Below are 26,764 nucleotides of genomic sequence, written 5' to 3'. Positions count from 1 at the left end.
ATATGGGAAAATTTATATTTCATATTTAAATTTTATAGATTAGTCAAAATACACATTGATGGCTCCCAATGCATTTCTGTGTCTCTAGGTAATTCTTTATAAATATGTTATGAATATGAATATGCATTTTTCAGTGCTTCCATGAATCATTTGTTTTTAGAAGATGATAAGATATAGATCTGAACCTCACTGGGTTACTGTTAAGTTATTTATATGCTATTACTGTTACTGTAATAGCATTTGTAATATAAGTCCTTCTATTTCCTAAAATATTAAATTGAAGCACATTTTTAAATTGCACTGTCCACCTATAGGTAGACTTTCTGAAAGTGATATGATGACTTTTTTCTTGTGTAGTCCAATTCCAGCTCATTTTAGTTGAAGAAAATTTGAAATTGGCTCCTGCCTCCCTTCACAAAATACAAAAGTCTGTCATAAAAATCTGGTGTTTTCCTTTGTGAATTTTCAATCATGTGTCTGTATTTTGTGTAAGTTGTTCACTTCCTCAGCTCAAAGTTAATCTCCTGGGAATTTGTGGGATAGAAGAAATTATGGATAAAAGCTTTGGGTTGGATTTTCCTAATATGTCACATTGATCATGTAATGTTAATTGCTTCTGCATTTTTTTTCCAGAAATAATAAAAAATATAATAATAAATAGTAGTAGTGGGTAATAATAAATATCATTGTAATAGACTACATTTTTGAACACGGATTGCCAGACATTATGCTAAATCCTGTACATGGTTTTTCTCTTTTAAGCCCAACAGTAACCCAGTGAAGTTTAGGTACTGTCATTACCCCCATTAGTAAGTACATGAATAAGCAATGAGTGAGTACACACACAGCTTGCTTGTGATCACACAGCCAGTTAATGGGAGAGCCAGCATTCAAACCAAGGACTCTGTCACACTCTAGAGCTCTTGACCACTCTGTAATGCTGCCTCCTGACAATATATTATGCCCAGAATAAGCTAACTTATATTTATAAACACCACTATCTTGCATTTCTCTTTTGTTAGAATTCCTCCTTTTGAGCAGATGTGGATCAAGATTTTCCTAATTTATCACTCCCTTTACATGTTTGCTCTCTATTCTGTGTCCATTATCAATATCTTGAAGAGCTTTTTAGGTAACTTTCCCACCTCCCTTGGCCACCCTCTATGTGCCCCAATCCATCAACTGCTGGGAAAAAAATAAAGTTTCTAGTTAGAAATGAAATCTTGGAAAATAAATTTCTGCATATTTTTTCAAAGTATAATGAACTTATCTAAGGTGAGAAAGTGAAATACTCCTTTCCTAAAAATGGGCAGAGGAGGGGCCGACACTATGGCACAGTGGGTTAAGCCTGCTGTGTCAGCATCCCATATGGGTGTTGGTTCAAGTCCTGCCTGTTCCACTTCTGATCCAGATCCCTACTAATGCACCTGGGAAAGCAGCAGGAGATGGCTCAATTCCTTGGGCCCCTCCACCCATGTGGCAGACTTGGATGAAACCCCTGGCTCCTGGCATCAGCCTGACTCAGCCCTGGCTGTTGCCAACCGTTTGGGGAGTGAGAAAGCAGCTGGAAGATCTTTCTCTCTGTCTCTCCTATCTAACTCTGCCTTTCACATAAACAATTTAAAAAAATGGTCGGGGGGTGGGGTGGCAGCAATGAGGTATCCAAATATCTACCCGGTAAGATTCTCAAAGCTAACAAAATATATGTATAATAACAAAAAAGAACTAAACATAAGTATCTTATTTTTAGAGGTTTTAGAAAACTTACAGCAAAGTAAACCCCAAATAAATGTATAATTAACAATGGAAGTTTAGTAGATATCTGGCAAAGCTTCCTGCACAGCCTTAATTTTTTCATCCTCTGTTGTCAAGAGGGGGGTTGGTATCATTTTGGTTTGAGCCTTCTAAATGGAGAACTCTTTGGACATGCCTTGAGTCTCTTTCCATGAATAGAACTTGCATTTTTTGTTTTAATGATAAAGAAACAAATAAATTTGAAACATGAGAAAATATACTAGAGTCTGTTTTCTAAGAAATATCCTGTGGCTCTATCTTTATTGAAAATAAATATTTAAAGCTCACTGGGCCAACCCTGCTGATGGGGAGGTAAGAGTGAAATTGCTTTATAGAAGAATGTAAGCACCCTGGGGTCACTAAGCTGGGCTTAGAGGCAGCTTCATACCTGTAAGCATACAGCAGCTACCTAAAAACTGACCAGCAGACAGCCTGTCCTGCAGCTGCTGGTGATCAACAAGCTATCACTGGGAATTTTCTAGCATGTTTATCAATGTCCTGGTTAATTGAGATACTTTATGTGGAGTTACACTGTCTTCCAAAGACAACAGACTAGTTGGGTCTTTAGGAAGACGTTGCCTTTCCTTCCATTCGTCTATGCACTGCTAGGTCCATGAAGTAAAATTTTGGCTTGGAATCTTCTCAGTTTCTGAGCTCCACTGCATTAAAATAGACCATCAACCTTACTGTACAGTTGCATTTTCAGCATCAGGGATGCAGTTAATAAAGGTCTACTATATAACTATATAATCCAGGGAGGATCTTTGTAGGGCCATTAAGACAAGTAGAAACATATCTGTCCTTTAATTTTGTGAAGATTAAAATAGAATATTGTTATTAAATATAAAAAGAGCAGAAATAATGATTTAAAATTTGTGAAAGAAGGGGCCAGCATTGTGATGCGGCAGGCAAAGCTACCACTGACATCTCATGTGAGTGCTGGCTCAGTTCAAGTCCTGGTTGCTCTGCTTCCAGTCCAGCTCCCGACTCCCTTTCCCTGCCTGGAAAGTTAGCAGAGGATGGCCCAAGCACTTGGGTCCCTCCCCTCATGTGGGAGATCTGGTTGCAGTTCCAGGCTCCTGGCTTAAGCCTGGTCCAGCCCTGGCCTTTGAGGTCATTTAGGGAGTGAACCCATGGATGGAATGTCTCTGTCTCTCTCTCTCTCTCCCAAATAAGTAAATCTTTAAACACTTGTGAAATAAACATATCTTTTTTTTCTGTGATGATTATAAAGTAAAATAATAGATATAGAACCAGATGGAAAAATTATAATTAATCCCTACTTTAAAATATAAATGAAAGAGATAAAAAGTGTTTAAAAATCTAAGAGATATTAATTTAACTTTTAAAAGCAAACAAACAAAAAAATGATAAATTCTACTGTAGGAGCATAGTTCTGGCACTGATACCTTCAGGCAGGTGTATGCATGGCTCCCCAAGGCCAGTGCAGTAGCAGGTGACCTGCAGGATGTGGATAGATGCTCTGATTGTCCCTGGTTTGAGAATCTGAGGGATGAGGGCTAGGAGCTGCGATTCCCTAGGAATTCTGGGCTCCAGTGGAATCACCCCCAAGGCAGAGACTCTCTGGGGATTACCAAGGTGTGTACAACAACATTTCCCATCTTCCGGTGATTTCAAATGAAGGACCTTTCTTTTTTTTTTTTTTTTTTTTTTTGACAGGCAGAGTTAGACAGTGAGAGAGACAGACAGAGAGAAAGGTCTTCCTTCCGTTGGTTCACCCCCTAAATGGCCGCTATGGCTGGTGCTGCGCTGATCCAAAGCCAGGAGCCAGGTGCTTCCTCCTGGTCTCCCATGGGGTGCAGGGCCCAAGCACTTGGGCCATCCTCCACTGCCTTCCTGGGCCACATCAGAAAGCTGGACTGGAAGAGGAGCAACCAGGACAGGATCCGGCGCCCCAACTGGGACTAGAACCCGGGGTGCCGGCGCTGTAGACAGAGGATTAGTCAAGTGAGCCACGGCGCCGGCCAAGTTTTGGTTCTTAATTCTACTTTATTTAAAAGAAAACACAAGCAAACGTTGTCTTTCTCTTTTATAACAAATGTTCTATCAACCATACATGCAATGTTGACATTTTGTGTTTTGGGTTGTCCTGTAGTACATTTCTTTTTTTGTTACAGCTCTTGATATACTTGTATCTTGGACTTGCTTCTGAGTGTGAATTTTTTAGGTGCACTTTATAATCAAATCTAAGAGTCTAAGTATTCATTATTTATGATTCAGTCTTCCTATCTTGTATTTTGATTACCATGAGGAGCTAATGGCATTTTTAAAAGTTCGTTTATTTTTAATTATTTGAAAGGGAGAGAGAAAGAGAGAGAATAGTTGGAGCTGCACCAGAAATCCATCCAGGTCTCCCATGTGGATGGCAGGGACCAAAGTAGTTGAGCCATCACCTGCTGCCTCCCAGGTTTCCCATTAGCAGGAAGCTGGACCAGAATTGGATGTGGAACTTGGATCCAGGCACTCTGATATAACACGCAAGCATCTCAAGTGGTGACTTAGCCAGCTGCATCAAGATGCCTGCTTCCCTAATGGCATTACCAAAGGAAGATCCTATGATTTTTTTTTTAGTATTTGGTGTCAAGTAAGATCACATCTATTTGAATTCTGAAAAGATAGAATTTTTTTTCTTGACATGCTGACATTCAAACTTTTTTAACATTTTCCTTTCAATGTACTCTTATGTTCCCAAAATTATAACCTTGGGTTTCCTGCATTTAAAAGCTTAGAGATTGTCGCTCCCCCTCTTCATGGAGGAACGACACTAAGCCCTGCCTAGGCTTCATATCCGAGTCACGGCACCATTATGTCGCTGCCCGTCTTCGTGGAGGAATGACACAGGACCCTGCGCTGTTCTTTTGTCTGCTCGGCCCTCCCCGGGTTTGCTGCTGGTTCCTCCCGGGTTGGCTACCGTCCCTTCCACCTCCGTGGAAGGGCGGTTCCCCCTAGCCACTTTCCCCACTTCCGCGGGGGAGCGGCACACCTCCGGCTGGCTCTCGCGGGGGCTGCACAGGTGTTCCCTCAGATGTTCCTGGTGCATGTTGTCTCTCTCCTCCTTTATAGTCCTCTTCCACCAATCCCAACTCTGCTACCCACACGCCGAGTACGCTGCTCTCCTCCAATCAGGAGCAGGTCCTACAGTTTATTGGTTGAACTGGAGGCAGCTGTGTAGAAGCTGTTACTCCCTTCTCAGCGCCATATTGTGGGAGAGCAGATGCATAGAATAAGTCTTAATCCAGTAACAGTCTAGTCTGAGTTGCTCCCCACAGAGATAAAGTGTGTGTGTGTGTGTGTGTGTGTGCGTGTGCGTGGTGTGTATGTGTGATGTAGCAGGGGCAGAATTCAGGAAGTTACTTCTCACCTGGGGAAACCTACATGGTATCCTCATCCAGTCCCCACAATGCCTCCCTAGGGGTCCTCAAGACAAACACATACACACGCACACACAGGTACATACACAAGGTGAGTCAACATTATTGATAAGTCTGTTTCATATTCTTCATTTACTCTGCTCTTGGGTGAAGAGAGATTGAGGAGATTATAAATTCCAAGTTAAGTATATCACCTATTAGATCTTAAAGAATGTTTTACTCAGATAAGTGATGCCATCCTACATTGCCAGTATTTGCATTCACTATTTATACTTTAGTCACTGGAATGCAAAATTGATTAGCTGGGAGCTCTTGCTTGATTTCTATGTATAACTTTGTGAACATATGCAAATTGGCAGGTAGCTAAGCCTATATTTTCCCAAGGTCAACTTTATTTTCTGGAGATTGTTTTCTGTGGCATGTTTCACTTTCAAGTATACCATAAAACCTATTAGAAAGTTTCTTGTCTTTTCTGTATTTTTTCCTACTCTGAAGAACAGGTCTTCCAGTTAATGCCATGAGGTTCATTTTGATAGGATCAGTTTTGGTGGAAGAAAGAAGTTGGGGGTTACATAGAAATCACTTCAACAGTGAATCAGGCACTAGGAAGTTGATACAGTTTACTATTCCATTGTGATTTTTCTATGAAGGAGAGACGAAGGCTGAAAGCAGAAAATGTACAATCAGGGCAGGTGTGTGTATGTTTATATGTGAGGGGTTGTGTTCTGAGAAGAAAAGTTTTATTCCATAGAGTTTGATAATGCAGCCCAAGAGTTTTCAAGAAAACGTTAGAAAACCTTTGCCAGGAGGGCCTATAACTCCTCAATTACAGAAGGAGACAGGTAGACAATCTGGCGGGTAGAAGGAGGTTTATTGATTTGGTGGGAAGAAGATGAAAGAGTCCTATCCAGTGGTTTTTGGGGTCTTCACTGATGTCTGAGATAAAACCAAATGCTACTAAGGCAGAGAAGGGAACTGACTTCCATGTGGGGAAATAGGAGGCAATAGTGAATGGTCCTAGAGTCTGAGAAAGTAAGTTTACTGGGGAATATAGTTCGGTTCCCAGCAGCTGGACATTAAAGTTTTCAGAGCAAATATTTAAAGTAAACTCAGTCTGCCTGTTGAGTGATTTTTTTCTACAGTTGTATTCTTCCGCAGCTGCTAAGGTCCAGAAAAGGCAAGTCATTGAGCTGATCTAGGCCTGGGATTTTCCAGAAGTAGGAGAGAAGCAAACAAGATGAGGTGATGTATAATGATTATAATGATGGACCATGAACTCAAATCTGGGCAGATTCATCAAGAAATATTTTAAAATCCTAATTATATAAATACGCTTCCATATCAAGAGCTCTGGTTTAAAATCAGACCATTTATGTTCAAATCCTATTTCTACTACATACTATTTGGCTTTGAGCACGTTATCTTACCACCAACTACCCTAATTTCCTTCATTTGTAAAATGGGGATAATGTCTCCTGAAGCATAGGATTGCAATGTGGGGAGAGGTTACACCCAGAAATTTGAACAGTACTTGGTACATATAGAGCATCCACCTAATAAGCTGTCATTATGGCTAATTATTATATGTCTTGGCTATTGTTGCGGCTCGAATGACTCTACCAAAACTCATGTTGAAATTGAACTCCACTGTGAAGTGTTAATCAGACCATGGAATTTGGAGGTGGCACCTTTGAGAGGTAATGAAGGCTAAATGAGGCCATAAGGATGGGGCCCTAATGTAATAGGTCTGTGGCTTTATAGGAAGAGGAGGTACCTCAGCCAGGCCATTCAGATTTGGCTGGGCCATGTCATGCCAGGCTCCACCTTAGAGTCCCCTCCAACAAAAAGGACCTCACCTGATGTGGTTGCCCAGCTTGGAACTCTCCAGCCTTCAAAACCATCTCTCCACCAAAATAATAATAATGGTAATAAAAATCCACACCTAACTGCATCAACTACTTTTTTTTAAAAAGGAGTGCTGTTTGGTAAGCTGCTTTTACAGTCTTGTAACCAGAGGCTGTGTTTATTTTCAGTGTTGGCAGTTCTGCCTAATGAAAAACCTTTTATCGTTATACATTACCCAGTCCACAGTATTGAGTTACAACAACAGAGAACCCAAGACAACTAGTGTATTATCTTCTACTTTTCTGTCATGGTCTTATCCCAGAGCCACACCCATTAGCCTTTTCCTTACATTTGTATTTTTTAAAACTTTTAATTAATTAAGTTTTTTATTGTTCGTTTGAGAGGCAGAGAGAGGAAGAAAGACAGGAAGAGAGACCTGTCATCCATCAAGTAATTCCCGAAATATCTAAATGCCTAGGCCAGGCCAAAGCCTAGAGTTGGGAACTCAATCTAGGTCTCTCAGGGACCCAGCTACTTAAACCATCACCTGCTGTCTTCCAAGGTACAAATTAGCAGGAAGATGGAACTGAGGGTGGAGCTGGAACTGGATCCTAGGCACTCTGATGTGGGCGCTCCAACCAGCATATAACCGCTAGGCCAAACACTCACCCCTGTACTTTAAATTAATTCACTTCTTTTTAGCTTTCTCTTACACGCTTTTGTATTTTTAACAGGAATGGAATAATAAATAGGAAAAGTCATAAAATCCCGTTCCAAGCATAAATTTGGATAGATAGTAATGAGTAAATCTACTTGTCTGACTGTCAGTTTTAGAATAAATAGGATGCCATCTGAACAACTGTTAAAGGTTCCTGGACAAAAGCATGAGACCGCTATAATGGGGACACATGGATTTAAAAAGTATTCCCAGAACAGTTGTTTGTGCAAAAATCAGTATCTTACCAATCTAAGAAAAATGCACATACTTTGCTGTCAGTTCATAGTGTCTTATATTAGGCATTTTTGTGTTTTGTTTGCTGATATATAATCTTGCTTGTGTTTTACATTCTGTGACTTGTCAGAGTACATTGTCATGAGTGATAATATGTAGAGGGTATACTAGTTTGTTAACCTTATTGGCTTAATATTTTATTAAAGTTAAAAAATGTAGGGATAATATGTTATCCTATATGGGACACTAAAGAATAAGGGACACTTTTAATAATTATACTGGAACACTGACTTATACATCCTATATAGAGTCCAGTATAATGCAGGGTTGTCCCAGATGCTAAAGGATAATTTTTACAATAGGTGAAATCTTGACTCTCATACATATATAAAAAGAACATGTGTCACATATTTCATTCAACTCATTAATAAGGAGCCAATAAGAAGTTGAGCTGGTCTCTATAGTCAGAAAAGGGATGCTGGGTGCAAAGCTGACCAAGTTGTCAATACACACAAGACAATAATCAATTACATTTCTGTGGACCAGAATCATTGCCATTGTTATCAGATTTCTTCAGTTGGCAGAGTTTAAAATAGTCCAAAGACAATTTAAGCTTCACAGGTCACACACTGATTTTTTTTTTTTTTACCTTATATCAAAGACCATCACAATTTTCCCTACACTGGCAAAACAGGCATGGCCAGGCACCCCCATTGCAAGTATGTGGCTCCCTGTTGTTTGCTTCATGGAATTTTGGAGTTAACAGTTAGTTACTATTTTGTTAGATTTTTACGTTTTCATTTTTCTCTTGGCCAGACTCCCATGTCTGTGGCCTTTTTAAAAAGATTTTCAGTGACCAAAATACAATTTTATCTTATAGCTTATCAAGCTGCTCGATATTAAGCACCAGTCCCTTTTCATATTTGAGATTAGCTGAGACCTACGCCATTGTTATTTTGGGAGGGAAATACTACTTTTCTGCTTTGGCTGCCTGCTCTCAGAAAATTGGAAGCATTTTGGCAAGAGGAGCTGAGAAACCTGCAGCTGTTCAAATACTCCTAGCCTTTAGGTTCATTGTGGATTTTGCTTTAACCCTCTCTCCCCACCAAAATAATAATAATAAAAAAAAAATCCACAGCTAACTACATCAACTACTTTTTTAAAAAGGAGTGCTGTTTGGTAAGCTGCTATTACAGTCTTGTAACCAGAGGCTGTGTTTATTTTCAGTGTTGGCAGTTCTGCCTAATGAATCAACTGGTACTGAATCCACAAAGGGAGGTGCGGTTTCCCTCCCTCCATCTGTTTGCCAAATGTGTGTGTTCCCTCCGCTCCCAATGTGCAGTGCCCTAGCTAAAAGCAGCCATTAGGAAGCATGTGTTAGCCTGGAAGTCTCGGTCTTTGCCTGACTGCATAGCAGTATTCCCCCCTTGAGGTTCCATAGAGGTTGTGTGAGGTGAAGTGCTACACCTGCGATTCTAGGGAAAGCATCCTTGGGCTTGCTGTTGAAGTAGAAAGTCTGGTCCTGCATTACTGACGGCTGTAGTTGGATTCTTGGTTTGTTCCTTCATGGTGGAACTTCAGTCTCTGGACAGTAGCGTTGCCATGGAGATGGACATTTCTTGAAAGAGACAACAAGAGGTCACCTCAGTCTTGGTAACGAGTGCCAATGCGTGATGAATTACTGGAATTACACTGCGTTTCAGCAGATCCTTTCTTAATTCTTATGGGTACTAAGGAGGAAATTGTACTGAGAGTTTGCATTTCTGTCGAGCTCCGGGGCACACTAGGAATAGTTGAAGTGTAGGTCAAACAACTTTGGTTCTTCCTACGTGGTTTTTGGGCAACTACTTGAGCTGCTGCCCATGACGCTGAAGCCCATATCAAAACATTGGTCTGAGTCCCAGCTGCTCCACTTCTGATTCAGTCCCCTACTCGGGTACTTGGGTCCCTGCCACCCCCACCGGAGACCAGGTGGAGTTTCTGGCTCTGGCGTTGGCCTAGCCCGCCCTGGCTGTTGTTGCTGTCTGGGGAGTGAACCAGCGGTTGGAAGATCTCTTTCTTTCTTTGTCCTTCCCCCTCTCTCTGTTGCTCTGCTTTTCAAATAAACAAAATAAATCTTACAACAAAAAAAGAACCTGGACAGAAGAGCCACACAAGTATCCAGCCGTTCCCAAGGCAGGTCTTCAAATTATAGTTATATGGTTTTGGTTTTGATTTTAGGAATTTCTAGGACATTTTTTGTACCCAACTTCTAATATAAACAAAATATTTTTTCAAAACAAATTATGGGTTATTTGAAGGTTCTATTACCTGTGTGTGTGTGTGTGTGTGTGTTTAAGTGATTATATTCTTCTCCCATTGATATACTCTACCTCTTGCTGTATTACTTAGGTTTAATTTTTGTATCTCATATTGATTTTATGAGTATTTTAATATCACCCTTTCCTGTGTACTGTGCTGTTTCATTTAGCTTACACATCAGCTTTGCAAGAAATGAGTGCCATCTAAAGAGTCTTTTGAGTACTATTAAATGTTATTACTCTATTCTGGCCTAGATAAGGTACAGTAAACTATTTCAAAATAGAAGGCCATGACCCATTGAAGATATGAACTGTCCACCTCACACACACACACACACACACACACACAAGAACCTACTTTATGTACCACATTTATTTGGATAATTTCCCCAAAGACTTCCAACTCATGTATGAATTAGTTTTGGAATGTACAAGGAAAAATGTACTTGCTTTTAAAATGAAGAAAAAAAGATCTTAGGTGAGAATAATTCAATGCGTAAGAACAAATATTCACTGAGGAGGCAGAGACCCAACATCGAAGAGGAGGGAAGTTCAGTCAATGGAGAGGGAGAGTTTTTGTTCAGTTAAACTCTTTACTTCTTTGATTTTTGGAAAGTTGCTTAGGACTTCTAAAGGGTAAAAAATTCTTCATATCACTTCTGCTGTCAGAAGATTTGTTCTGAATGCAAGTAGAATTTTTTTTTAAGATTTATTTATTTGTTTGAAAGAGTTACAGAGAGAGGCAGAGACACAGAGAGAGAAGTCTTCCATTCCCTTGATTCATTCCCCTAATGACCACAATGGCCAGAGCTGAGTTTAACCGAAGTCAGGAGCCAGGAGCTTCTTCTGAGTAACCCGTGTGGGTGCAGGGTCTCAAGAATTTTGGCAGTCTTCTACTGCTTTCCAGGTCATAACAGAGAGCTGCATCCAAAGAAGAGCAGCCGGGACTTGAACCAGCACCCATATGGGATGCTGACACTGCAGGCTGGGGCTTTAACTCACTGCTCCATAACACTGGCCCTGCAAATGGACCTTTACTTAGGGAAGTAAAATAATGCTGGAACTTTTGTGGATCTGGTCCGATCAAACTTTAGCCTGGGGCACAGAGCAGTCACACTTAATAATCTAGGTTTTAATTTTTAGGCAAAATTCTTTTTCAAATAGGTAAAGCAAAAACTTTTCGTCTGCTTTTCATAGGATAGTTGCTCAAATAAAATTTGTTACTGATATTTCACATACTAATAATTGGGCACTGGGTCTTAGTGATCTATCATGTGATAGTTTTGTGTTTTTAAAAATCTGAGAAAATATTCCTATTCAGGTATTTTCTGTGTGACCTATATTATGTCTTATAGTCTATTATTTACTTTTTAAATTTTACCTTTTCCCCAGCCATCAAACACAGACAACCTGTTGGGATCATCCTAAAATGACCGAGCTCTTTCAATCCCTTGGTGAGTGTTGTTTTATTAAATAATAATGAATTAACCTAAATAACTGAGAACTGTGGGTTTTTCTTTAAAAAGGTGGGGAGTGGGTTGGGGAGGGGCTGTCATTGTGGCACAACAAGTTAAACTGCCACCTGAGGTTTGCTCTACTTCTGATCTAGCTCAATGCTAATGTACTCAAGAAAGCAGAGGAAGATGGCCCAAGTGCTTGGGCACCTGCCACACGTGTGGGGGACCCGGATGATGTTCCAGGTTCCTGACTTTAGCCTGAATCAGCCCCAGGCATTGTGGCCATTTGGGTAGTGGATCAGCAGTTGGAAGATATCTCTCTGTGTCTATACTTCTCTCTGTAACTCTGCCTTTCAAATAAATATATAAATCTTTTAAAAAATATTGATTAGAAAGGCAGAGAGAGAGAAAAGTGAGAGTGAGAGAGAGAGAGAGAGAGATCAATGTTATATCTACTGGTTCACTCCCCAAATGCCCACCGTACCCAGGCTGGGCCAGCCTATAGTCAGGAGCAATGAAATCCATTTGGGTCTCTCACATGGGTGACAGGAACACAAGTCTTAGGTCATGATCTGCTGCCTGCTAGCCAAATTAGCAGGAAGCTGGATTCGTAGCTCAGGAGTAGCTGTGACTTGTACCTTAATATGGAATGCAGGCTTCCCAAGCGATGGATTAACCCACTGTCCCACAATGCCAGCCCTGGGAACTCTGTATTTAGAATGAAAACTTACCACGTTTTTCTTACATGACATACTATGTTGAAAAGATCATGTCTTTAGTATTAAAAAGCAGTTGAATTTCTAAAGGTAATGCAGTAAATCAATATTAGTTTTCTTCTTAACAAAATATGTGGTTTGAAATAGTATAAACAACAGAGTTGATTTATAGGGACAGAGGTAATTGCAGGTTTTACCTCCCTCATATTGATTTGTCTTTTTTATTTGAAAGGCAGAGTTACACACACACACACACACACACACACACATAGAGAGAGAAAGAGAGAGAGAGAGATCTTCCATCTGCTGTTTCACTCCCCAAAAGGCTACAATGGCTGGGTGTGGGCCAAGCTGAAGTTAGGAACCTGCAGGTTCTTCCAGGTCTCCCACATGGGTGCAGGGACCCAAGCACTTGGGCCATTTTCTGCTGTTTTCCTAAGTGCATTATCAAGGAACTGGATCAGAAGTGGAGCAGTGGGTCTTGAACTGCCACCCATATGTATACTGGCATGGCATGCAGAGGTTTAACCTGCTATGCCACAACACTGGGCCCCTAATATTGATTCATGTTAAACTTCAGCTTCATAATTGAAAAAAAATACTGTAACACAGCAACTGCCAATTTACTGTGGTTTTTTTTGAAGATTTATTTATTTATTTGAAAGTCAGAGATACAGAGAGGGAGGAGAGGCAGAGAGAGAGAGAGAGGTCTTCCATTTGCTGGTTTATTCCCCAATTGGCCACAACGGCCGGAGCTGCGCCGATCCGAAGCCAGTAGCCAGGAGCTTCCTCCAGCTCTCCCATGTGGGTGCAGGGGCCCAAAGACTTGGACCATTTTCTGCTATCCCAGGCCATAGCAGAGAGCTATATTGGAAGAGGAGCAGCTGGGACTAGAACCGGCGCCCATATGGGATGCCGGCGCTTCAGGCCAGTGTGTTAACCCGCTGTGCCACAGTGACAGCCCCAATTTACTGTTTTAAATTTGCCTTTAACTTAGTAAATCTCATCAAATTTGCCAAGTCTAAATGATTAAAAACTAAATTCAGTTTAATATAGAAATGTAAGAAATCTATTAGGTAAAATTCTTGTTTCAATATTCATATTAAAATATATAGCATTTGACTTCAGCTGATTTGTTTAATCATCTTCCTTATATTTTCTCCCTGGTTAGCTAAAGGAGGGGACAGCAGCACCCTAAGAATCCCTCTCATGCTCTCATTTCAACAAGACGGGCCCCTTTTTTCCTCTTTCACTATTGGACTTCCTTGTGAACTTTCATTTGGGTGGGTGAAAGGGCTACAATGGTTGAACAAACAAGAGAAAAGGTACTGGTCTTCTTAATTTGTAAAACCAGGGCACAAGTTTTGATGAATTCTGAATTTTCTTCTAATCCTACCAGTCTCTGATACTCTATCCTTAGGGTTCAAGGAAAGAAATTGAAATGTCCATTGTTCCAAAGATTGAATATTGATTATAGGATCTATAAAAGGGCAGAAACAACCAACAGATCATAGTGAAAGCAGCATAGAGAAGTAGCCCAGCTTTATGAGTTCTGAGATGGACAACCTGGTTGAAAGAAATCTCGTTGTCCTCGGGTGGAACGAACTGGAAGGGAATGCCCCTCTGCTGGAGAGGACAGAGGTCCCTCCGCCTGAAGATGCCAGGGACATAGTCCTTTGGAGGATACTCAAACACTTAAACAACCATTAACAGGAGCTTTCAGAATTTAAGGCCCAGAGACCCAGGGAAAACTGGGTCTTCTTATGCTTAGGTTCAATGTAGAGTAAGCAACTTTATAGAAATGTGATTGGACAAAACAGAGTGATCTGATGATGACAGAGTAAGAGGGGAAGAACCAGCAAGGCCTGTCTGTTCAGATTCTTTTTGGCCTCTCCATGTGGCATGTCTTTTCTCCAGGCATAGGATAGAAAACTAGTCATTTGACATTTCAAGGGAGAAGGGAATAGATGTGAATGACCTTGTTTCTTGGCAGAAAAGGAATTCTATTTTCTCTGTCCCACATTGGGAGAGAAAAATTCAGATTTCTGTTGCTCACTTTAGGGAAGAAAAATGGGCAGGAGACTGGAGATGGGAGAAATTGGAAGACTTTGCTTCTGAGGTCCTTCCAATTTCCATCAGTTCAAGTACTCAGCCCACTGAAGTGATATACTTTGTTTAGAATATCAAATTCTCAGCCATGGCATCTATCTAAACATGGTTCTTATGGAATTTTCTGTAGAGCTCTGCTCTGAAATATACCTCAATATGGCATTAATAATCTTATCAATTGATAATTTTCTTAAATATATTTTATGGTATTTTTTAGGATATTTTCCATTATCTGAAACAAGAAAATACATTCTTGGCATTCAATATCAGGTAAATGCTAAGCATGCTTTTGACTTGCACTCTTTTCCATTTCAGCTGACCTGAATAATGTACGATTCTCCGCCTACCGTACAGCAATCAAAATACGAAGACTACAGAAAGCACTATGTTGTGAGTTATTCTATCAAAGTTGATCACTGGGTTCTCTGTGTTGCCTTTTTCATTTTTTAAGAAAAAGATAAATGAAGAGGATTATATGTTTCTAGAGTTAATCTTTCAGTGTACCTTGCTCAAGGAGTTGGCTGTGTTGTTATAAAAGCTTTATTTGCCCCATCTAGTAGAGCAAATGAGCATGTGCTATTCTCAGCTGGAGAACAAAATTAGCCAAAACACAAGAGCCACATAAAAAGTGATTTCAAAAATTATGCTGAAAGAACTAAATCAGGGAAGCAAGGTTATAGGCCATTGCATTTTTAGACTTTGTGTTCATTTGGAAGTACAGGGCTCCAAATATTTTGACAGTATGTAGTCATGTACCAAAGAAACCATGAAAAGTCACCTTCCTGATCCAAAATTAAACTGGCATTTTGGTAAATTTGAGAAAAGACTCTGTTTTCTATTGAATGTATTTTGAGACAATATTATCCATGAATTTTTTCTGTGAAGTGTGTTGTGATAGTCTGTGATAGACATTTTATTAAAAGGTTATTGTCTGCCCTACTCCCAAATAACCTAAATTTAAATAGAAATATGAATACTTAGAGTAGTGACTTAAGCTATCTGGATTCTATTTATGGTTGTAGTTTTGATAACTGAGTCTATTCTAAGAACATTTAGGCATTATCAGATAGTTAATGTGGAAAGTTATACTTAACTTCTACTTACTTGTAAGATAGAGGAGTTTGAAAAATCTATGTATGTGTGTTTGTCAGCTTTTGTTTATAGCTATTATATGTCTAGGCAGTTCAGTAAAGCTTTGAAGGTTACACTTAAATAAATGATGTGAGGTTCAAAACTCTGTTCCTTAAAATTCAGTCAACCCTGGCAACAAATTTTAAGGTGGTTATATGAGAAGAATTGAAGAAAGAGAAATGTAGAATTATTCAGAGAAAACAAAGCAATGTTGCACTTCAGCATAAGAAAAACCAGGGCCCAGTGGTGTGACAAAGTGGGTTAAGCCAACACTTGCAGCACTGGCATTCCATATGAAAACATCAGCTGCTCCTCTTCTGTTCCAGCTCCCTGCTAACCCACCTGGGAAGTCAGCCGAAGGTGGCCCAAATTTTTGGGCCCCTGGTATCCCTGTGTAAGACCAGGAAGTATTTCCTGGCTCCTGGCTCCTGGCTTCAGCTCGGTCCAGCCCCTATCCTTGTGAACAATTCGGTAGTGAACCAGCACATGAAAGGTCTCTTCTCTTTCTGTGTATCCCTCTGTCACTCTGTTTCAAACAAATAAATAAACATTTTATGTGTGGAAGTGAAGTCTAGAGGGCTAGAAAACACCTGCAGACAAGACAATGGGAAGGAAGACCGAGATGGCCTTGACTGTCACAAAATATGTAGAACCCCACAGATAATTAGTAGGTTGTGACAGTTGCAGCAAGTATTGTGGAGTAATCAGCATGAAATGTTGAAGCCCACACACTCTGGCTGGTGATCTGTATGTTGAGCCAGAAGAGAATAGGAAGTAAATTATGGCCACACAAAGGGGACGTGCAGTCCGCTCAGTGAGCCTGTGCTGACAGAAGTTTCGAAAGCAGCTCAGCTGCACGTCCTGTATCCAGCTGACAGTGCTGGAAGGTCTTCTCGGGCCTGATGAGCTATTAAATGAGGACAAATGACTCAGCCACAAAATCTCCATGGACAGGAGACTGCTTTGTGTTATTATGAACACGGGCCCAGTTTTCAGTAATACTTCTGGGTGGATAAACAAATGAATGCATTTGGTGGTTTTTTTTGACCCCTAAAGAAAAAAAAAAAAAAAAAACTGCCTCCTTCAGTTCATTCCCTCAAATCTGAGAAGGACAGCAGACAGTCCTCCAATTTTAAAACTAAAGGACATTTGGTATTGCACAATGAGCAATGTGCTGATTTGTGAGGGATTTTGAATATTTTCAAGGAATGTTCCTAGAGCCAGCTGGCCTCAACTTTCCCACTGCCTCTGCCCCTAGTGCCCTGCAGCCTGGGGCCTGTGTGCCCCTTGTAGGGCTCACCTGTTGATGATTAATCTGCTTCTTCCTTTCCCATCCTTTTTGTTTGCTTTCAGTGCCCTGACCCTTCCTCTGCAATGGTCTGCAACCCTTTATTCCTCCCATACACTGTTAAAAATTTACCTCCTTTGGAAGCATTTACAAGCTAATCCCACCTGCCTCCAATTTTTCCAGTACTTTATGATCACCTGTAACGGTTGTTTCTCATATGCTTGCCTTGTGTGATAGCGTGATGTTGGGGAGATGGCCCCATCGCTCCAGGGAGCTACTTTAGGTCAGGGTCGGCTTTCATTTTCTGTAAATCCCCACCCAGCCCTGACAAGCGGGATGCTGCCATTGTTGTACCATAGTTTATTCATTGTTGGGCTCCAGGGTTGTGCAGGGGATAAAACAACAGAAAGAGACCCAGTTCCCACACTCAAGGATCTCAGATTCATGGAGAGAACATTCCATGTGGACACAGCGTTCCTAATGACAACTGATTCCTTTCGCCTTTACAAGAGAATGTTTTTTGCCTGACCCATCTCTCCATCCACCTCCTGCACTGTGCTCCACTGTGGTTTCACATCAGTTCTACGTGAGGACTGAAATGGCAAACTCTATTCTGTTCTTCATACCTGAAAAGCTCTGGCCAGCTCCTACCTGATTTCCCATCTCACCGAACCAGTTCCTTCCTTACCTGGCACTTGCCATCATGCATAGCTTGGGCACTAAGACAAGAGTCACAATATTTAATGTTCTATTTATTCAGTTATTTTTTATCTGTTTCTCCATATGAACTGAAGTTTTGTGGGAGGAACAAATCTTTGTTCCTCTCTACTTAGGGCCTCATATAATATATCTCTTAGGACACAATGAGTGAGTGATTTGACTTTGCAGGTCATATGGGAGTACACTGGAAGAGATATACAACATGTTTATGGAAGTATTTTTAATAATAAAATTTGTTTAAATTTGACATGCATGTAAAAATTATGTGGTAACAAAAATGAACCAGCAACCAAATACAATATGATTGAATCTCAGTATTATAAAATAGAATAAAAACAGTCAAATTGCAGAATAAGAGTACTTACCTCATTTCTACAAAACCTGAAGAATTAAATGCTGAATTAGTTAAGAACATGAATAAACTTTTAAAAGCTAATAACGGAATACAAAGATTGATGGTTACCCACTGTGAATGTTAAGGAAAGTAATTAAGGAGGATCCAAGGCTTCAAAGATATTAGGGTACTCCAAAAAGTTCATGGAAGATGAAATTAAATGAAAACCTTTTTTCAGTATGGAAAAATTTGAAATTCATGCATCATTTTTTTCATATATGTTTCCATAAAATTTTTGAAAACCCCTGTCTGCATAGATCTAAAATTTTTTTGAACTAAATAAACACCATTTAATTTCATTTTCCATGAATTTTTGAAGTCCTCTCATATTGATAGCACTCTACTTCTTTTCCTGTGTGGTGGAATATTTCTTCTATCGTTTTTCTTTAGACCATAAACACACACACACACACACACACATACACAGAGTATGTTTTATATTTCTATTTAAAAGCTGTATGTTATAGGCTATAGTAGAGAAGCAAAAGGAAGAGTGGTCAGAGGATGGAGAAAGCTCCTTTTTCATAAATAAGAAGGTCAGTTTCCTGAAATAGTGGGCATACTGGTTACCCAGGACGTAGGCTCATGGCTATTAATCAGGGATAAGAAGGTAGGGCGTTACATTTGTGAGAATGAAAGGTGTGGATTGGTGAAGTACTGGGATCTGAATAGAGATGCTAGTTAGAAGTTTATCCAGAAATTTCCTTGAAGTCAGTTTAAGTCAGTTCAACGGTCATCTCTTTCCTGAAATCTTTTCTGATTTATTTTTCGTTTTCTGTTCCTCAAGTTCTCTTTGTGTTGTATATAATGTCTGGATATATTTATTTATGGTGCAGGGAATAATGTAACCATTTTCTGTTTGTTGGAGTTTAGCGATAGGGCAAGGGTACAGTATGCTTTAATAGGTAGGACAGCTTGAAGAGTAGAGGGAAGAAGGGAGGAGTAAATATTTCAGGGTACAGTTGATCAAGGTTAAGCTGGCTGGAGGTAGTAGGAGGGGAAACAGGATCTGGTTTATAGCACTATCTTGGAGAGAACTGAAAACTGGGAGACTTGATAGTTGGTCAAATGCGGAGGGTAGAAGAAGGAGCTTATTAGAATGTCTTAAGATTTGCAGACTGGATGGCAGCTTTAGCAGAAGACAAGACCTTCATTTGGACACATTCAAGTAGAAGTTGCCAAAAAGAGAATAGTATGGCTTTGGTAGGGAATGGAGCAGCAGGAATAGGGACCACAGATTTAGTCAGGACATCAGAAGAAGAAAACAGAATCTGGAGTCAACCACAGGAAGGAATAATGGTGACAGAGGAGGAAGTAAGACTGCCATGAAAGCTGGCCTAGTGAATATGGCTGTAGCCTGCAACGCCAGCATCCTGTGTGGGTGCTGGTTCGTGTCCTGGCTGCTCTGCTTTGATCCAACTCCCTGCTAATGGCCTAGGAAAAGCAGCAGAAGATGGCCCAAATCCTTGGTCCCTGCTACCTAGTGGGAGACCCGGATGAAACTCCTAGCTCCTTGGGGCTGTCTGGGGAGTGAGCTAGCAAATGGAAGAGCTCTTTCTGTCTCTCCTCTCTCTGACTTTCAAACAAATACATAAATCCTACCAAAAACAAAAAGAAAAAGTGAATGAGGCATGAGGCTTATGAATAACAAATGTTGCATAGGCAACCTTAGTGTTTGGAAAGCAGAGGTGGGAAGGATGCTAAGGAGAGCCGCAGTCAGACAGCTGGTAACCTGGAGAAGTCGCAGAAGCCCAAGACCAGGAGCTGAGCAGTAATTGTTCTCGCAGAACAGAATGATGATGCGTCTCCATTGGATCCCCTGTGACTCCCTCGTGGAATTAAAGACAGAGTCTGCAAGTTGGTTAGGAAATTGTTCTGCTGTTTGTTTCGTTTACCACATGACAGAGCTGTCATCTGTCTCCCTTTGAAAAGTGAAAATCATAATTTCCTGTGATTTAAATGTTGTCAGCTCTTTAAAGGCACCTAAATGGGACACACTTCAGGAAGAGGTGTAGCTGGCTTAGACACTAAGGCAAAGTGTCAGAGTGAATCTCAAACTTGAAGATGTGGTAGTCTGTGGGGTGTGCCAAGTTCCTGTCACAGCTGCAGAGTGTGTAACAAGGGAGGCTTTTCTGAAAGAAACGCACGAATGGCCTAGTCCAGAAAATGCTCTATTGTCACTTTGTGCCAGGTGGGAATCCAATAGCAGTGCTGCGTTGCTGGCATAATTAGTGTTGGAATTCGGGAAATTTAGAGCATTTGGGCAGATTGTGAATCTATTCTTTGTATCTGCGGGGAATTGTACTTCTCTTTGTCAGGTGCTCTGGAGAAGGAATTTGAATTTTGCTATTTCTTGCTGGAGGTTTATAATTGAAAACAAAATATAGTCCCAAGAAATGAAGTAAAAATGACAATGAAAATCTCAGACAGCTCTTAGTTTTCTTTTGAAATCTTCTCTAACTCATGTAAAGCTTAGCAGCTTAGCTGGTTAGATTTATTATAAGCTTAAGGTTACTAATGATGTGTTTGACATCTAAGAGAAATGATTTAGCCTGTTATCTAGACTTGGGTGTTGTATATTTGTCTTTTTTTTTTTTTTTTTTTTTGACAGGCAGAATGGACAGTGAGAGAGGTAGAGACAGAGAGAAAGGTCTTCCTTTACCATTGGTTCACCCTCAAAAGGCCGCGGCGGCCGGCGTGCTGCGGCCGGTGCACCGCGCTGATCCAAAGCCAGGAGCCAGGTGCTTCCTGGTCTCCCATGCGGGTGCAGGGCCCAGGGACTTGGGCCATCCTCCACTGCACTCCCGGGTCACAGCACAGAGCTGGCCTGGAAGAAGAGCAACCGGGACAGAATCCTGCGCCCCAACCGGGACTAGAACCCGGGGTGCTGGCGCCGCAGGCAGAGGATTAAACTAGTGAGCCGCGGTGCCGGCCTGTTTGTCTTTTTAAAAGCTTTTTTTTTCTTGCCTGATCTGTTGTCTTAGAAATCATTTTAATCTGTATAAATTTTTTGAAGATTTATTTATTTATTTGAAATTCAGAGATATACAGAAAGAGAGAGGCAGAGAGAGGGGGGGTTCTTCCTTCCACTTGATTACTCCCCAGTTGGCTGCAACAACTGGAGCTGTGCCAATGCAAAGCCAGGAGCTAGAAGCTTCTTCCAGGTCTCCCATGCGGGAGCAGGGGCCCAAGGACTTGCTCCATCTTCTATTGCTTTCCCAGGCCATAGCAGAGAGCTGGATAGGAAGCGGAGCAGCCGGGACCCAAACTGGCGCCCATATAGGATACCAGCACTGCAGGTGGCAGTTTTATCTGCTATGACACAGCGCCGTCCCCTAATCCGTATAATTTTTCAGCAATTCTTTTTCCATTATAGATATCTTGAAAAAATAAATAATTCTGTGGAGTTTAAGCAGCTAGCTTAGGCACATTTCATACTAGTCTTTAGCATTTCAATATTAGTGGTTATACAGTGATTAAAAATAGATAAATACCAAAGAAATTATTTGTTCATTTTGGTTCATTGTCAAAATATGTCACTAAATATTTTGGGGGAACAGTTCTGTATTAGGCAAAGAGGAGATAGTTGTTTCATATATATGTATGTAATTTTTAAAGTTCCACTAATATATTTTTAATGTAAAAAGTTATATGTGGAGGCCGGCGCTGTGGCTCACTAGGCTAATCCTCCGCCTTGCGGCACTGGCACACCAGGTTCTAGTCCCGGTCAGGGCGCCGGATTCTGTCCCAGTTGCCCCTCTTCCAGGCCAGCTCTCTGCTGTGGCCAGGGAGTGCAGTGGAGGATGGCCCAAGTACTTGGGCCCTGCACCCCATGGGAGACCCGGATAAGTACCTGGCTCCTGCCATCGGATCAGCGTGGTGCGCCAGCCGCAGTGCGCCGGCCATGGCGGCCATTGGAGGGTGAACCAACGGCAAAAGGAAGACCTTTCTCTCTGTCTCTCTCTCTCACTGTCCACTCTGCCTGTCAAAAAAAAAAAAAAAAGTTATATGTGGAGCTTGAGGAAGGATCTTATGAAATAGTGATCTCCTTGACCATACCTAAAATTAATGTGTGGTTTGTAATTGTCCATACCTACTTGTGCAGATTTAGAAGAGTCGTCTCTACCCTCCATACCTCTATGGAAACATGGAAGTTGGATAATCTGCCTTGTTTCCTTGTTTGCATTTAACTAATAAATGATTCAGTTAAATTTCTTTAAAGCACTTTTTTTTTTTTAGTCTAAACTCCTCCTGCTGTCCTTTGTGGGCCTCTTTGTGGTAGTGTGTGACTGTTCCAGGAACTCTGCATATCTCTCTCACGCTTAACCACATGTCACCAACATGCAAGACATTTATGCATACTGCAGCCCTCCATTCCTGAGAGACCCCTGGACCTGCATGAATTCTTATCTTTTTGTAAAGCAGTCCTACCCTCCTGGAGTTTGTTCCTTGCTTCACATGATTTCTTTTGTATCTTGCCTATATTTCAAGGCCCCTTTCAAATCCCGCCTCCCCAGGGACCCTTCTCCAGTAGTCCTCCGACTCCTCCAGCAGTACAAGCTTGAGTAGAGGTCCATGTATCCTTCTTTTATGGCACTTTTACTCCCCATTTTAGTGAGGTTATCACAATGTCTTGGAGGGCAGGGACTGTGCATACTCTACATGTCCTGTAGATGTTCTGTACACGAAGTGTGAGGATGAGAGCAGGTACATGAAGACTGACAGATATGAGGTCTGTCTCAAGCCCCTTTTCTGATCCTTCTTAGATACACATTTTCTAGATGTCAGAGCATCATGAGAGATAGACGAGGTGAGAGCCACTTTGTGCGCCCCTTGTCAATTAGGCTTGATTCAGGAGATAGTGGAAAGCTGTTATTTTTCAACAGATCCCAGAAACTGAGCATCTTCAGTGAACTTTGTAGACACGGTGTACGTTTAAGCACAGATACAGGAGATGAATGGCAGGGCAGTGAGCACGCTGTTTTCAGAAGGTAAGGTGAAGGAAGCAATATAGTATTTGAGAAGTTCTACCATTTACAGTAATCACAGAGATTTATGCCTTCTGGGATTCATTTTTAAAATAGGTTTACTTATTTATTTGAAAGTCAGAGTTAGAAAGACAGAAGGAGAGACCAAGAAAGGTCTTCCAGTCGCTGATTCACTCCCCTCAAGTGGCCTCAAAGGCCAGAGCTTAGCTAGGCTGAAGCCGGGAGTTTCATCCGGGTCTGCTTAGGCACCTGGGCCATCTTCTGTTGATTTCCCCAGGGCATTAGCAGGGAGCTGGATCAGAAGTGGAGCAGCCAGGAAATGAATGTGCACCTATATGGGATGCCACACTGACCCCTGTATTCATTTTTTGAAATATTTATTTATTTACTTATTCATTTAAAAGGTAGAGTGACAAAGAGGGCGAGAGAGGTTCTGTCTACTGGTTCACTCCCTAAATGCCCTCAACAGTTAGGTCTATGCCAGACTAAACCCAAAAGCAAGGAATTCTTAGTCTCCCACATGAGTGGCAGGAACCGAAGTACTTCGGCTGTCACCTGCTGCCTTCCAGATGCATTTGTAGGAACCTGGATCAGAAGTGGAGAGTAACTGGAACTTGAGTCTGGCATTTCAACATGGATTGCAGGTATCCCAAGTGCTGTCTTAACCCACTGTGCCACAATGCCTACCTCGCCTTTATGTACTTAAAAGCAGAAAGAGCCTAGAGTGGGGAAAGTATGAAGAAAAAATGAAAAACTCATCTCCTAAAGAGCAAAACAGAGAGTGAGATTAGAAAATGATAAAGTTCAGATTCCAAACCACGAAAATGTGGTTTAAACAAAAATATTAGAAGTTTAAGAATGGAAAAATACTATTTGTTTCTTTAAATCATAATATCAGCTAAAAAGATAGATTCTTAAACTGAAGAACCAAGCTAAATCCTTGAGAGCAGAACTGTTTTTGTTTCTATGTTGCTATGTACTATAATGACTATACATAATCCTTTTCCTTTTCTGATTAGTGGATCTCTTAGAGTTGAATACAACAAATGAAGTTTTCAAACAGCACAAGCTGAACCAAAATGATCAGCTCCTTAGTGTCCCAGATGTCATCAACTGTCTGACAACAACATATGATGGACTTGAGCAAATGCATAAGGACCTGGTCAATGTGCCACTCTGTGTGGATATGTGCCTCAACTGGTTGCTCAATGTGTATGACACGTAAGTTTTCATTTTTTCTATTATAATCATCAAATGTAGCATCTTTTAAGATGAGTTTTTTAAAAGTTCACTTAAATTACTTTTCCAAATAGAACTATTAATTGTTGGAAATAACCTTCCAAATCATTGCTCTGATAATAAAATTAGGAAAAAATACATCTATTTTAGGATTTTGCTCCAAGTTACAAACACTATCAAGTTTGTCATATTCTTTGCCGTGAAGCTAGGGAAACCTAATATAAATAGGTCAGATTTCCACTTTGCTCTGTAATATCCTGTAGTATTTTTTAAAGGAAAAAATCTTGTATTTATTGTTATAAATTCAAATAACTTATTAGTTATCATGGTCTGTTATGTTTGTATGACAGTTTAAGATCAATGAGTGGAAATAAATGGGATTGAGTTTGCCTTTTGTTATTATCTTTATTTATTGCCATGCTGGTATGTGTATACATACATTTCTAAATAATTTATGCTACAGGGCCCTGTACTATATGTAATTTAACTTAGTGCTCACTGTTACATAGAGTTGCTCTCAAATTCTAGCAAAATTCATTTTCCATTAATGTGGCCCTTTTGAATACAAAAATCAATGCTAGAGAGACCAGCTGTGTGCTGACATTTCTAAAACATTAGGGGGTTAAAGTTATGCAAAGATGAAAGAAGAAAATTAGAAGTTTTTTTTTCTCCTCAGACCCTAAAAGTTATTTTCTCTAATTAGATGTATGATAATTTGTGTTTAGTAGCCTTTTCTTTGATTTAGAAAGAAAGAAGAGAAATGATAGTCCCTACATGCATACTTGTTTAGCATCTGATTGATTCCATATAAGAAATGAACGATAATGATGATAGCTTTAGGGATGATTTAGCTAAAATTTTGTTTACTTGTTTCATTAGAAAACACTTTTGTCTTTCACCATTCACACATATCATAACAAAATTTTTTTTTCCTAATGATCAAATAGCCATTGTGAGCTCAAGGACTCTTAAGAAAGGCAGTAAAGTATAAGTCTCAGTTTCTGTGATCAGAGTTGGATTTACTATATCCATGTTTGGTATCTTTTAATGTGTTTCCTTTTAATAGAGATTTTTTATTCTCCTCAGTTAACATTTACCATTAGTATTAATCTTCCATTCAGTTGCTCTTTAATTTTTTAAACCCTCAAAAGACACATTTTCTATAATAAATTCATCAAAATAGCTGATGAATTAGGTGTTTTAACTTCAAAGCCTCTAACTTTACCCCCCAGATACAATGCTAACTTGCTTAGGGACTTGTGTTAGTCCTGTGGAGGACTTTACCGAAGCACATCTGGACACACATTTTAGGGAGAAAGTGAAGAAGTGAAATGACTTTCCCTGAGCATCATCTTAGGCTCTGACACACGGCATTAGTTTTTGTCTTCAGATGAAAGTAGTAAGCAGGTTGGTGTAGGACTGCAGTCACAGAGGGCGGTGCGGTAGACTTGGTGGCTTAAGCAACAGAACTTTATTTCCTCCCACTTCCACAGGCTAGAAGCCTAGGAGCAAGGTCTAAAGTGTTTTCTTCAGAGGCCTCTGCCCCTGACTTGTAGATGCCATCTTCCTGTCTTCCTTCCCATGCTCATCGCTTCTTTCAATAAAGCCAGCATTCATTTTGGATGAGGGTCTGTTCTAGTGTTCTCATTTTAACTTCATTATGTCCATAAAGACCCTGTCTCCAAATACAGTCCAAATAGAGGTACTGGGAATCAGGACTTCAACGTCTGGATTTTAGCAGGATACAGTTCCGCCCATGACACCCACACATGTTGTTTTCAGTGGGCAGCCCAAAGGGAAGAGTGCCACTTAACTGGGAAGAAAGCAATGTGTGAGATGTCGTTATTCCTAGTCTAGGGAGTTAAATGTTGGTATAGCTGTATTTTCCATCATCACATGGGTCACATGAGAAATGCTATACAAGATTACTGTCTCTTATTTAGAAACACAGTATCGTGGAATTTCTCATTTTCTATCTTAAAGGGGAAAAATGTTTGTAAAACTTATTTCCCTCTCATGTCAAAGAAATAGAGTAAAGACTGTTCTGGGTCAGAACTGTGCCCATTCCGTCTAGCTCTCTGTCTTGGACAGAAATTTTAACCTAAGAATTAACCTAAGGAAATAACAAAAGTTACACTTAGGACAATAGTCTCAAATGGCCACAATTGATTATCTATGTTTCTCTAATAACCAAGACTAATTCATTTACCTAAACAATACTTATTAGCTCTTTCCAAGCCATCGCTCCCCCTTGAGAATCTCGTTCACTGTACAGTCTGCTCTCTCCAATGCATCAAGACATTAGAGACTTTAAGGAGACTGTGAGTCAGATAGATGGCATCTGTTTTAGCCCTCCCATTTATTCAACTATTCTGATATTCTTTCCATTAATCACATACTTTGACTGCATTTCATTGTGTAGTATAATGCATCCAGAGC

The 26,764-nt window shown here is 40.4% G+C and overlaps 1 protein-coding gene across 1 annotated transcript in view; it reads left to right on the top strand.

Annotated features, from left to right (window-relative positions):
• The window catches only part of UTRN (utrophin), a gene marked incomplete in the record, with an annotated part of 519,651 nt that overhangs the window by 424,324 nt on the left and 68,563 nt on the right, over positions 1–26,764 (top strand). Inside the window, 3 exon segments of the mRNA XM_070073468.1 lie at positions 11,676–11,737; positions 14,881–14,955; positions 24,106–24,307. Of these exon segments, the coding sequence (XP_069929569.1) occupies positions 11,676–11,737; positions 14,881–14,955; positions 24,106–24,307 (339 nt within the window).

Source organism: Oryctolagus cuniculus, chromosome 5, assembly GCF_964237555.1.
Source record: "Oryctolagus cuniculus chromosome 5, mOryCun1.1, whole genome shotgun sequence".
Taxonomy (NCBI): Eukaryota; Metazoa; Chordata; class Mammalia; order Lagomorpha; family Leporidae; genus Oryctolagus; species Oryctolagus cuniculus.
The sequence above is the reverse complement of the archived record's forward strand: the minus strand, read 5'-3'. Positions and strand labels throughout refer to the sequence as shown.